Below are 14,136 nucleotides of genomic sequence, written 5' to 3' on the forward strand. Positions count from 1 at the left end.
TTTAAGACGATTAAGACTTTAAGCAGTTGCTAAATGAAGTAAAAGGAGCATAGTTTATAAAAGTTAGAGCCAAGCTTTAAAAAATTTTGAGTCAGTTATAATATTACATGATGCCAATGGGTAATATTTTCACTTCTGATGTATCTTCTGCAATCTTAGTAATAGTTTTTGATTTGTATTAATAAGTGTAATGCTTTTAGGAAAGCACCTGCCCCATCTGATGTTGTTTGTAGTCATTTTTAGCATTTATTGAGCAAGTTAATTTTGTGGAGAAGAATTAAAGTCACATAATACATTTAAAGTAATTATTGCTAGGTATCTCTATTGCCATTTTGTTCATTGTTTTGTGGTTGTTGTGTAGTTCTTTTCCCTCTCTTGCTTTCTTACTTTCTTCGTGATTGATGAGTTTCTGTAGTGTTATGTTTGGCTTTCTTTCTCCTAATTTTTGGTGTATCTATTATAGTTTTTGGGTTTGTGGTTACCATGAGGTTCATATATAACTTCCTAAATAAGTAGTAGTCTATATTACTTTAATCATAACAGGAAAAGCAGGAAGTGTAGGGAGAAAAAAAAAATAGTTGTTTATACCTTAAATTTTTAGGTCAATTAATAATGTAGCATCTAATCAGAATCCATGTTCAGACATTAGAATTCACGTTATGAATGTTTTAGTATTTCTTCTAAGAATTGTTTTTTGCTTTTTTACATTATTTTTTATTTTTATTTTATTTTGTAAATAAAATAAAGATTTTATTATTTGAGAGAGAGAGAGAGCATGATTGGGGGGAGGGGCAAAGGAAGAGGGAGAAGTAGACTTCCCACTGAGCAGGGAGCTGGACAAGGGGCTTGATCCCAGGACCCCAGGATCATGACCTGAGCCGAAGGCAGATGCTTAACCAGCTGAGCCCCCCAGGCACTCCTCTTTCTAAGAATTGTTATAAAATTCATTAAGTGTAAGGTGATAATCTGACTTGACTACTAGAAATTTTTGGTGGCACTCCCTGAACCAAACTATGATAATATTGTTACAAAATATAAGGATGTAATTACTCCAGTATATATTTCTTTTATATATCCTGTTAAATGGAACCAGTAGTCTACCCTTAAGATATTAAATATATACTTTTATTTATATTCATGTTCATCTGCTTTTTCTCTAGTACACATTAATTGAATAGGAAGAACTGAAAAATTGAGAACTTTGGCCTGAGTATTGGTATTTTATGAGACAGGACAGTTTCTCTGAAGTTTTATCAGGAATTTCTGCCTTTCTAGTTATATACCCCATTTAATTCAGCAACTACCTAGGTCGTTTAAACTTCCCAGCAAAGTTATATGGCATTTGAAAAATTTTAGTTAATTAGGAATAATTTTGTTGTGAAGGTTATTATACCTTTTGAAATGATTAGTACCATACGTCCTACTATATCCCAGAATCAATAGGAATCATTGTTACAATCATGTAAAAACTATTCTTAAATAAAATAGAAACCCTCTTAGAATATCACTTTTTTTGGTGGACCTGAAAAAAAAATACTACAAAATTTGATTTTAGCTCAGATGGTTATTAAGAGTCCTCAGTTTATGCTTAGAATGGAATTTTAATAATGAGCATCCACTTCTGATGTCAACTTCCATGATAAGCTTTGAACTGTCTTCCTGGGGTTTAAAAAAAAAGTCTACTGGTCTAAACTTTCAGAAAAGAAGTGAGTATACTTTTCTACTGGCTTTTTAGGGGAAAGAATTTCTCAGTACTTATACTGTTCTCTAATATATTCTTTCTGTTATTATTTTATCCTACCCCAAGCCCTTTCCTGGACCATAAGAATTTCTCCCATTTAGGGATCCCCTTAGTCCTTTCTTTCAGTACACAGAACTTTTTGTCCTTCCTTTATATTTGTGTGTTGGGCTTTAGCAATTCTAAGTGTATTAGGCTACCGTACTTTACTCCTATGAAGGGCCTTTTTTGTTCATGATATTCTCTAATGCAAACATTCTCCAAGGCCAGGCCCCATGAATCTGTAAATGGAAAAAGGAAGTGATTTGGGATTTCTGAAAATACTATATACTGCTTTCATTTGTGCCATTTTATGGACTTTCAAGTATATGTATCACTCAAACCTAGCCAGCAGTGTTCCCCGAAAAGGTTTCTTAGAAAACCCTATAATGAATAGATATGTTAACTTATCAGTAAAGTTTATATAAATGGATTCTTCCATCTGAAGAATATGAAGTGTGTTCTCTAGGTAAATACTCCATTTCAATCTTTTTTACATACTTCTACTTTGCTTAGCAGTCCTTTATCCAGCCTCTTTGGGAATGTTATAAGGATAAGTTAAGCTCTTTCTATGAATAAATGGTTTGCTAAGATTTTCTACTCTGCTAGTTTTACAAAATGAACCACCAACTGCTACTTCCTCTTGGGTCTTAGTGTGCTCTTTATTAGTTAACACATATTTTAGCTATTAACACATATAGCATATTGTTATGGTTTCTACATGTTCCCATCACTAGATTATAAATTCCTTAAAGGCAGGAGCCATGACTTGCTTAGCTCTCTGTTTCCCCTGGCACCAGTTTAGTGCCAAATGTGTGTAATAGGAACTCAAGATACATTTTTTTTTTAAACAGATTTGGTTCATTTGACTTGTACATCTTCTAAAACAGCAAGAGAAGATTTAGAACCAGTTGTGCAGAAATTGTTTACTCCATATACTGAAACGGAGATAGGTAAGAATAATAATCAGCAATTCATGATGAAAAGGTAATATAACAACTTTACTCCTCTTAGATATCTCGTGAAGGTTTCTGCAACCTGGACTGAAATGTGATGTATTACACATTTTAGTAGCATGAAGGAGCACATTCTCTTCCTAAAAATGGGAAAATGTTCACTCTGTAATGGTAAAGGAAAAATATGTTTTACACACAACATGTATAATTAGGTGCAAAAAATATACTTTTATATGCATACATACTCACATGTGTAGAAAAAAGACTGCCTGTAAATCTCTCAGTTTTGGTGGAATTATGGACAACTTTTATTTTTTTCCTTTTAATTTTCTTCATTTTACAGATATTACACAAAGAGTATACCTTTATCAGAAAAAGTTATCTTCATTTAAAAGAAAGCTGAGATAATATTACAATATTAATTGACAAATGTAGGAATCCCTCCTCTAATAATTGTCCTTTAATGTATAGCTTGCTAGTGATGTGATAAATATTTAGCTCTCAAAATATATGTGCCACTGTGCTACTTACTCATAGTGGAAAAATGTTTTTCAACCACAAAGTTTTAAATTTTTCTCCTCGTATCATAGGGGAGCTCTTGTAGCTATGAATGGAGCAAATTATTTGTAGTGTATTTAGGGTGTAAGTGATCAAAAAGTAGCCTAATGGATATTATTCATTTATATGAAGCGAGGGTGATTTTCATTTTAGGGTTTGCATGTCCACTTGAATCATGAGCAGTTTCCTCACTGAGTCATATATCTTTATTTCCTTTGGATGTTATGTTTGTTCAGGCAACCATTTATTTACTCCTACCTGTTGTATTTTCTTTTAGTTCATTTCCTATGTGTCTTATTTGTTTTCTTAATGCAGAGATAGTATGTCGTGGGGCATTTATATTTACATAAGAAAACTCCGTTTTAAGAACTAATATCAGTATAGTTTCTTTTTCAGCTACGTGAACAAAATCCTGAAATCTGAAACTTTATTTCACTTTAGTTTGGAATTTAGTTTGTTTCATATTTACATTTTATTCATTGGAAAGTCTCATATATAAGTGTTTGAATTATTGTTAAAAATTTGATTGCGAAGTTTTGATACCTGATAATATTCTTAAACCTAATATGGAATCATGGTTTTATCCTTGGCTTTGATTACCTTGCTTTTCAAAACTGAATTTTTTCCTTGTTTCTGAAATTTTTCATAATTTTTTGTTTTAATTTCATTTTGTGATAGTCCCAATAATACACTAAATTTGAATCTTGGATCATTGCTCTTCACGTTTTAAATGCATTTAATTTTCTTTAAAAAAAAAAACAAGCTGAGGAAATTACATATTCATTATTTGGCATCCTCTAGTCATTTTAGATTTTTAAACATTAATCTTAATGGTTAAAGTGATCCCATTTTGAAATGATGTATTGTTTAGAACCTGAGTGAAATTCTTTAGTAAGAACTATGTGCTCAGAGGGGTCCTCAGGTGCACTGAGGCACTAAAAAGCTAGTTTTCACTCACACATAGACCTTTTTATCATCAGGATGAGGTAGTGGTCATATTTTAATTAAAATGTCAGAACAAATACTGTTGGAGTTATTGAAAATGAATCACCAGATAAAGTGAGCACTGGGCCATGGCAGGTCAAAGAGGCAAAGTCACCTGGAGAAGAGAGCTCAATTCATTTTCCTGCCTAAATGAGAAAGAACTTTATGAGCAATATCAACTTTTAGTGCATTAAAGCACAGTCTTCTCTGTAGCAAAAGCACCTATTTTCACAGATTAGTGGCTTTTATTATTATGTTTTAATTATTTAATAGTAATAAGAAATCTTATGCTTTAGAGCATTGTAAATAGTTTTTTTATTTTTTTAATTTATTTTATTATGTTAGTCACCATACAATACATCATTAGTTTTTGATGTAGTGATCATGATTCATTGTTTTCGTATAACACCCAGTGCTCCATTCAATATATGCCCTCCTTAATACCCATCACCAGGCTAACCCATTCCCCCACCCCCCTCCCCTCTAAAACCCTCAGTTTGTTTCTCGGAGTTCATAGTCTCTCATGGTTCACCTCCCCCTCCGATTCCCCCCCTTCATTTTTCCCTTCCTTTCTCCTAATGTTTGTTTTAAAATGTGTGCCAAAGGAATAACATCACTTGAGCTTATTTTTTCTTTTAGAGTTCTACATTCTGTTTAGTGCTGCACTTCATAAGCCTTTGTGAAAGTCAGCCTAGTTACCTTGCAAGGAAGTTTATTTATTGTAAAAGATCATATTCTCTTCTCAAATACAGTACTTCTTTGCTGGTGTATCTAAGAAATTTCAGTAGGTTTGTGAATGGTATTCCCTCTATTCCTTCTACTTACTTTTTCACATTTAAGGTGTCAGCTGGAGCTCTTGACATACGCTGTCTTAAGATGCAGTTGTACCAATACTTCCAAGAGCCCTACCTCCCAGCCTCCTTTAAGAACATCAAAGATCTCTAAACCCCCAGCCTCCTTTAAGAACATCAGAGATCTCTAAACCCTTCCCTATTTCCTTGTCCAAAGAAATTTCAGCTGTTACTATGTCTAATCAACCTGATTGCATAGGTAAGAAAATTAGGTGATTGCTCACCATTCATACCAGTCTGGATTAGTTCTTCCAGACTTCAGAATATCCTTCAAAGGACTGAGTGAGCAATGGTATAACTATCCTAAATGGTTTCTTATTTTACCCAGGAAGTTGAGATTTTCTATATGAATTGAAACAAGAATTTCATTAGTACTATATATTGAAATGTCTACAGTGTAGTATCATTACTGCACCATGTTCTCTTTTTCCCTTGATTGTGCATGGCATGTGGAATTATCTCATCCCATCTCACTCATGTCCTATCTCAAAATACAAAACTACCTAAAAACAAAAATTACTCTTACAGGTGTTATTTTGAGGTTCGTGGCTGATAAGGATGTTAGGTAATTGTTGGGCTCAGAAGTCAAATGCCTTATCTTAATTCCTTTTTGTATTTGTTGTATCCAGAGTAGGTCACAGCTGTGACAGTCTCTTACACTCTTGTCCTCACACTGCTCTGCTATGTTGCTAAAATAGTCTCTTCCTAAATATGGCATGTAACTTGTATTTGGTATGACATTGTTGATTTTTTTTTCTGCCTACCTTATTTTGTACTTATCTCAGTTTAATTTGCGTAAGTTCTTATTCTAAATTACCTTTTACTTGTTCAGTCCTTTACATTATCTAACTGATGAAATGAGCTATTACAGAAAACCAGTTCTACTCCTGGTTAGGTGATATATTCCTAGCCAAACCTCAGCAGCTTTAATATTTTTTTGACAACTGTGTAGTTCACAACTGCATGTTATTTTTTCAACTATCTCTCTGCCTTCCAGCTGACCTCAAAGAAAGATGAAGCAATTATATGTCTTCTTGAGGGTTTTAAGGTCAAAGCCTGATAACTCCCTTCTATCTAGAGCATTTATCTTCAGCCTATGTCAACTTTTCATCTCTCTCATGGTTCCTTCTCAATGCTTCAACCTCTTTGAAATTTCTTTCCTATAGTCTATTGGATTATTCATTTTTCCCAACTTCTTTTGAGTGAAAGCCCTCCTTTGAGCTGGAACTTTCATGAAATACAAGATAAACTCTCTTAATGTATGCTTAGAAATGGACTGGGCAATATTAAAGGAATTCCAGACCTTAGCCCACTTTTCTTTCTGCAGTGCTCCTGGAGTCTGGTGTTGCAAATCACAGGCGATATGTTTAATTGTCTTCCCATAAAATTTAGTGAAACTAAACTGAAAATCAATATATTTACTAAGAGCCATATGGTTTTAGCTGTGAAATATGAGTTCCTTAAGTTCCTTTATTTTGTCAGTAAATAGGTTTCACCATCTGTCATGTGTTTACATGAAGTTAGTGATACCTTAGACTCAATAGATTTTAGCATTAGGAAGGGACATCATAAGGAATCACTTCTTCCATTCAGAGTTTCTTCATCCTGTCACACTAATAATTATGGATTATTCAAAATGAACTAGAAAAATAACATATTTGGTATTCTTGTAGTGAGGATATTTTATTTTATTTATTTTTTTTAAGATTTTATTTATTTATTTATTTATTTATTAGAGAGTGAGTGAGAGAGAAACAGCATGAGAGGGGAGAGGGTCAGAGGGAGAAGCAGGCTCCCCGCTGAGCCGGGAGCCCGATGTGGGACTCGATCCCAGGACTCCGGGATCATGACCCAAGCCGAAAGCAGTCGCTTAACCAACTGAGCCACCCAGGCACCCGGGTATACTTTAAATATAACAAAATCGTGTTTATCCTGAATTGGGGAATTGGGCATTCTTATTAATTGAATACTGCAATTAGCTGTGAATTTCACTACATTAATTACCAATTTAACAATAAGAGCTAATTAACTAGATAATTATACGTTTTGTATTTTCTTTATGATTCACAAGGTACCCCATGGTCTTGGGTAATCTTATATACATCTATTGTGATCACTGTACAGAATTTGAATTTTTGTTCAGATTCAGGCTAAAGAAAATTCTGTAGTCAGTAAATATATTAACAGCAATATTTTTTGTTTTCAAGCAAAGAAAATTTATAACATTCTGAGGAAGAGTGGCAAGGAAATAATTATTAAGATAGCAAAGAATAGGGGCGCCTGGGTGGCTCAGTTGGTTAAGCGACTGCCTCCGGCTCAGGTCATGATCCCGGAGTCCCGGGATCGAGTCCCGCATCGGGCTCCCTGCTGAGCAGGGAGCCTGCTTCTCCCTCTGACTCTCCGCCCTCTCATGTGCTCTCTGTCTCTCTCATTCTCTCTGTCTCAAATAAATAAATAAAATCTTTAAAAAAAAAAAAAAAAAAAAAACAATGTTGGGCGCCTGGGTGGCTCAGTTGGTTAAGCGACTGCCTTCGGCTCAGGTCATGATCCTGGAGTCCCGGGATCGAGTCCCGCATCGGGCTCCCTGCTCGGCAGGGAGTCTGCTTCTCCCTCTGACCCTCCTCCCTCTCATGCTCTCTGTATCTCATTCTCTCTGTCTCAAATAAATAAATAAAAATAAAAAAAAAAGATAGCAAAGAATAGGTTTTAGGTATTAATAAAGTAGAACCTTTTAATAAGCACATCATACTTTGATTATACCTGAAAACAGGATGAAAATCAATATAGAAATTTTTCATTGAATGTCTGTTTTGTGCTAGGCCCTCTGTATTAGGGAACATGAAAAATCAGGAGACTAAGGACTAACTCTGCTTTATCTGTGCATCTCTGTCTCCTAGCCCAAGCCTAACACACATAATAGATTCTCACTGTTAAATGAGAGAGTATGTGCTAAAACAACTTTAAGTCTCACAACCTTATTTTTGTTGTTGGTTGCCATTACTTTTATAATCTAGTAGGACAAAGTGTTAGTGAGTTATGGTATCAATGTGTTAATCCTTTATATACTATTTTTAATAACTGCTTTATTGAGATATAATCCACGGTACTATACAGTTCACCCACCGAAAGTGTAAAATTCAATGTTTTTTAATATATTCACCAAATGGTTCAAACATCACCACAGTCAATTCTAGAATATTTCCATCACCCAAAATAGAAACCCCATGCCTGTTAGCAGTCATCCCTCACTTACCCCAATTCCCCCAGCCCTAAGTAACCACTAATCTACTTCCTGTCTCTATAGATGTCTTCTGGACATCTCATAATCCTGTATAGATCATTGACTTAATAATTTTTTCAAGTTAGTTTGTTTATGTGAAACATAAAATTTATCTTCTTCAGTGGAATAATTTAAGGATGAATGTGTTCAGAAATGCTTTGATATTACTGTGGAGAAATAATAGAAATTCAAGAGAACACAATTGGAGTTACATCTAAGTAACTTACTAGTAATCAAAATAATTTTTAAAATCTAACTTGTCTTAGGTTGAAAAGCCATCATTGCTTGAAATATATACATGTATTAGAGCGTGTGGATAAAGATTTACTATTTTTTACATACAAAGCTCTGATTTACTACACTATATAGTCATGGCTTTGTTAGTAATTGGCTACATATTGTATTAATTGACAGGCTTATTGTGCTATAGATGTAAGTAAAATGTATGTCTACATTTAGAAAATGAAGAAGTTGAAAAACCAAGACTTCTGTGGGCTCTTTACTTCAATATGAGAGATTCTTCAGATGTCAGCAGGAACTCTTATAATGATTTACCGTCCAACGTTTATGTCTGCTCTGGCCCAGACTGTGGTTTAGGAAATGATAATGCAGTCAAACAGGTAAGCTCTTTGTGTTTCTCATTTTGTGTTAAAAAGTTGGTGTGGTTGGGAAAGTGAATTGTTTTTTTCCTCTGGGATGTGGGAAAAAAGACTAGAAAAGTGTCTCTGTCATTTAACACCATCTCTGTAACTTGCCCCCAAACTTTTTCCTATAAATGACCAAACTTCTTTAAATATACTTTAAATATAGTATCCAGTATTTTCACATTCTGGACTATAATGATGAATTTGCAAGAGAGCATTTATGAGTTCCATTGTGGGAATAAGGATGGAAGACATTAGAAATACATATTCTGAAAAATTAAAGTTAGGCCGGTTTTCTAAAGAAATATTGCTTCTTTTTAATTTTATTTTATTTTGTTAGTCACCATACAGTACATCATTAGTTTTTGATGTAGTGATCCACAGTTTGTTTTCGTATAACACCCAGTGCTCCATGCAGTACATGCCCTCCTTCTAATTTAAACTGTAGGCCTATTGTTTTATTATTTTGAAATCACTAACCTTTTTTCTTTGTTAACCTCTGAGTCATTTTAAAAGGAGTGTAACTAAGTAACTAATCACATACAAAATATAATTTTTAAATGATCTTAAAACATTTTATTTTGGAAAAGAACATGTAACTTAAGTTTTTCAGAGTTAACATGATTCCTTTAATGTTTTGACACAAGCTGGTGTCCCAAAAGTTACTGTCATAGCTGCTGAGGAATATGTTAAATCAAGGTGGAATTTTGTGACAGCACTTCTGGGCAGGGCTATGAACTGGTACAGCACAAGCCAACACAAGCTGACAAAAGTGAACTATGATTCCATTCAGATGAAGATCCATTTGTATATATAAATACACTTCTTTGTACCTGACAGGAAGAGAAGAACATAAAATATATTTTTTTGAGGCACAAGTCTAAACTTTTCACAGATACAGTTGGCATATCTGTCTATTGAATCAGTAAGTGAATAATTTAACATTAAGACCACAGATGGAAGTTTCAATCCAACTAGTGGCAGGGATCTCATAGGAGCAAATGGCCTCATTGACCCTTTAATTTTTAATCATAGTAACAAGGCCATGACCCCATGTATCTATAGTTTTTTTGCCTCATTCTTTGTTTCTCTCTTCAGAGTCTAGTGGTGATCCTTGATAATCCTATTCAATCAGTGATATCAAAAGTGGGAGGTCATCCATCATTCATTCTATTAGTTTAATAGGAACCTGAGATGGTTCAAGTTCCACATTTATGGCTTAAAATGACCAAGGCATTTTTGCTTTGATGTTCCATTTTTTCCCAAGCAGAATTGCCAACATGTTTTCAGGCAGATAGCTTAGGTCATTTTTTTAAAAAGATTTATTTATTAATTTTAGAGAGCATGTGTGCAGAGGGGCAGAGAGAGAGGGAGAGAAGCAGACTCCCCACTGAGCACAGAGCCTGATGCAGGGCTCCATCTCCTGACTCTGAGATCATGACCTGAGCTGAAATCAAGAGTAGGATGCTTAACTGACTGAGCCACCCAGGTGCCCCTAGCTTAAGTCATTTTTATTCCTGAGTGGACTGTAATGTTTTTTAACCAAAATGGGAAGGCTTTTTACATAAGGACTTATTATACAAATGCTAATGTGATCTTAACAACCAGCTAGAAGATTATAATTAAAGGATAATTTTGTTATGAGGTAATTTGCTTCCCAAGAAGGTAGATTTCAGTGTTATCCTAGTATAAAACAATAATAATGCTACTTTTGGTACTAATTATATACTAGTAAATGTGAGTAGTTTTAAATTGTTATATAGCTTTAAACCTCACATCAGTTTGGGGAGAAATAATACCTATTTTGAAGGGCATCAGTAATAATATTTACAAATAGCCAGTGTATTTAAATAAACTTGTGTTCTAATTCCAGTATTTCATCCTATGTTCAGCCTAGTCACTAATTGATAACTTCTGTTTTCCAAATTGTCTATAAAAGCTCTTAGAGCATCACCTAGGCTTTGTCTATGTAGTAAACATAAGCACTTGCAGACTTCTTTTTTTTTCACAAATGCTTTATTTTACCAGTTAGCAAGTTTGCAGCTGCTTTTCCTATTTGTAAATGTATAGATGTCGCATAGCATAGACCTGTCTCCCTTGTGTTCATATGGAACTATTTATGATTTGAAAACATACTAAAAAATATAAAGTGGTCTGTGTTTAATACAAGTTAAAGTTGTGTGCAGGAGGAGCACACCAAGATATTATCACCACAGTGATGCTAGCATAAGTAGCCTAAGTGAAAATTGTGATTCTGTGACTTGCTGGTATTTATAGTTTGTTACTTCAGTTTTTTATTTTTTTTCTGAAACTGACATATGATATCTCTTTTCTTAATACAGGTAGTGTCTCATTTACCCACACATACTGATGAACAGACTGGTCTATAGTTCTCTACTCCCAAGATCATTGATAGCTCACTCCTCCTTCAGGAGCCCCCATCTCCTAGGAGGTGCCACTACCACGAGAACAAGAATAATTATATAGTAATGTACTCTTTGTATTATATTTCAGGTGTAAAATGGTTTAAATTGGCTGATGTGGGCAGCCTAACCACCATTTAGAATGTTGTCTTTATGGCATATTAGCAATTTGTTTATGACTTTTGGTACAGAATTTGTAAATTGAAGACTAGTTTTATAGATCATATGACCTATCAAGTTGCTCACATATTGCAGTATCGTTCACTTTCTCTTGCCATTGAGGGAGAGGGAAATTTTAGGTGTCACATTTTCTAAAGCTACCATTCACTGAGCATTTTCTGTGTACCAGACAATATCCTAAGCATCACATGTATATTATTTCATTTGGTCCTCAGAACCCTATGAAGTAAGTATCTGTGACATGCCCATTTTACAGATGAGGAAACTAAGACCCAAAGGGGCTAAATAACTTGTCCAAAGATCACAGATCTGGTAAATTTGTGAGCCAGAACTTTAACTCGGGTCTGTTGGACCCCAGTGCTTGTACATTCATCTACTGTGCTGTGCTACTTTCATCTTGTTAATGTGGATACATCCTAAATATATTAAACTGCTAGATTGACAAAATATTTTTGTTTTGTTTTGTCTAGATGTATGTTAAATACACATGGGAATGTCTTCAGTAACTCAGTGTGTCCTCTCTATACTTCCCAATATAAAGAAACCAAGTCACAATATAATTATGCCTTTTTAACTTTTTTAACTACATGAAACTCTCTACTCTTTAAGCTAGATTTTGGCTTAAAAGGGCAAGAAGGATTGGGGTGCCTGGGTGGTTCTTTTGGTTGAGCATCTGACTCTTGATTTCAGCTCAGGTCATGAGCTCAGAATCATGCTCCATGCTGAGCATGAAGCCTGCTTGTGATTCTCTCCCTCTCACTCTACCCCTCCCCACTCATGTTTTCTCTCTCTCTAAAAAAGGTGGGGGGGGGGGCAAAAAGGATTAAAAGTTAATAACGCCTCTGAACTAACCTCTACTTATGACAGCTCTCACAATTGAGACTTAGTTGACAAATGAAATACAGCAGACCAAGAAGTATTAGATAGACCTTCCAGAGCATGGCAGTTGACCCTAAAAGGTTCCAGCAGTAAGAGAAAGGAGGTGGGAAGGATTTTGGAGGCTGGCTGTAGGAAATTGGCATCAGTGAGGACCAATGGCAGATGGGCTAATGGTGAGAGTTCCACAAGCAGGTAGAAAGCAAATAAGGGTGGTGCAGCAGCCTGCAATTGGTTAGCAGTCCTAGGAGACAGATTATGACAAGGATATATGGAAACAGAGTGTGGAATCAGCCACAGGGACTGAGGTCCAGAGGAAAATGTATCCTACAGGTAGGTAACAAAAGGGAGAGAAGGTGTGAGACACAGAGGAACTGGAATAGAAGTAAAGTAGTAATAATAATTATTATATTTATGTTCAACATTTCTACAATATACAGTTTTAAAAGTTCTTTAGTTCATTTTTTAAAAAATGTATATTGGAATACTACTCCACACCAGGAATAAGGATCCAGAGTTGATTCCTTCAGTCCTTGTCATCCCTGAAGGAATCACTGGCTAGTAAAGGAGAAGAACATGTAAACAAATGACAGTGCAGTACAGTATATGCAATAATAGAATAATATACAAAGTTCAAAAATAATACAGAGGAGCCATGAGCTCTATTTAGGAGTCAAAGAACTTTGCAGAGAGGAAGATAAAAGATGAGTAGCAATTCCCCATACAAATGGAAGATAATTGAAACATTCCAGCATCTGCACCAATCCATGATAGAAACATGACATGTTTAAGAAAGTGCACATAAGTAGGTATTAGTGAAGCAAAAAGTCTGAAAGATGAAGATGGGATGGAATGAATGATAAGACTAGAGAAATAGGCCTGTAGGGTTTTGTATGCCATAGCAAAGATCTTGGATTTTTATCCTTTTAAGAAATGGGGAGTCATTGAAGAGTTTTAAGCCAGAAAGTGGCATAACCAGAATTTCATTTCCATAGACCCCTTCTGAAGGCAGCATGGAAATGGATTACATGGGGGAACCCTAGAGGCGAGGTGACCAGTTCGGAGATGTTGCAGTTACCTAAGGGAAAGATGATGTATGCCTATAGTATCTCTAGGGAAGGAAAAAAAAATGGAGTCAAGAACTAAGAGATAAGATTGTCAGGATTTGGCCATTGATTGCATGCAGAGAGTGAAAGGAAATAAGAGGGAGGGAGAACTTCTATAGGCAGACAAGGTTGAGATAAAAGACAAAAAGAGGAACTAAAGGATGAGATAGAGGCTCTGACCTCAGTCCTCCTGCTTCTAAGAGCTAAGTTTCTCCAGCAAAGACCTGTGGTGAGTTCCTGGGGTGGAGAGTAAAGTAGGCATCTCAAATATTTAGTTTCAAAATAGTCACAGTAAAATGGCATGTCCAAAAAATATACCCTTTATACTGAAGAGGGAAAGTATTTTTCTCTGTCCCTTCTTTCAACTTCACATCAAAGCTCAAAAGTTTCTGTTTAGTATCCCTCCACCCACTCCCAAGGAATGTCACTTTAAATTCCCAGATGGACCAACTACCTGAGTCTACCAACACTAGATGGCCAGATGGTAAATAGTTTAGATTT

At 35.1% G+C, this 14,136-nt stretch overlaps 1 protein-coding gene across 3 annotated transcripts in view; it reads left to right on the forward strand.

Moving 5' to 3' along the window:
• CHM (CHM Rab escort protein) overlaps positions 1-14,136 on the forward strand; it is a 191,340-nt gene that overhangs the window by 172,244 nt on the left and 4,960 nt on the right. The window contains exons 13-15 of one of the 3 annotated variants that reach the window (XR_014141263.1): positions 2,632-2,730; positions 8,866-9,026; positions 11,393-11,536. Coding sequence is in view for 1 of the 3 variants with exons in the window: in XM_081808560.1 (XP_081664686.1) it covers positions 2,632-2,730; positions 8,866-9,026 (260 nt within the window). In the remaining 2 variants the exon portion in view is untranslated. Of the gene's footprint in view, positions 1-2,631; positions 2,731-8,865; positions 9,027-11,392; positions 11,537-14,136 lie in introns of those variants that run through there. The other 2 variants (XM_081808560.1, XM_081808561.1) reach the window with 2 other exon arrangements.

Source organism: Leptonychotes weddellii, chromosome X (assembly GCF_054177405.1).
Source record: "Leptonychotes weddellii isolate Sample4059 chromosome X, ASM5417740v2, whole genome shotgun sequence".
Lineage (NCBI taxonomy): Eukaryota > Metazoa > Chordata > Mammalia > Carnivora > Phocidae > Leptonychotes > Leptonychotes weddellii.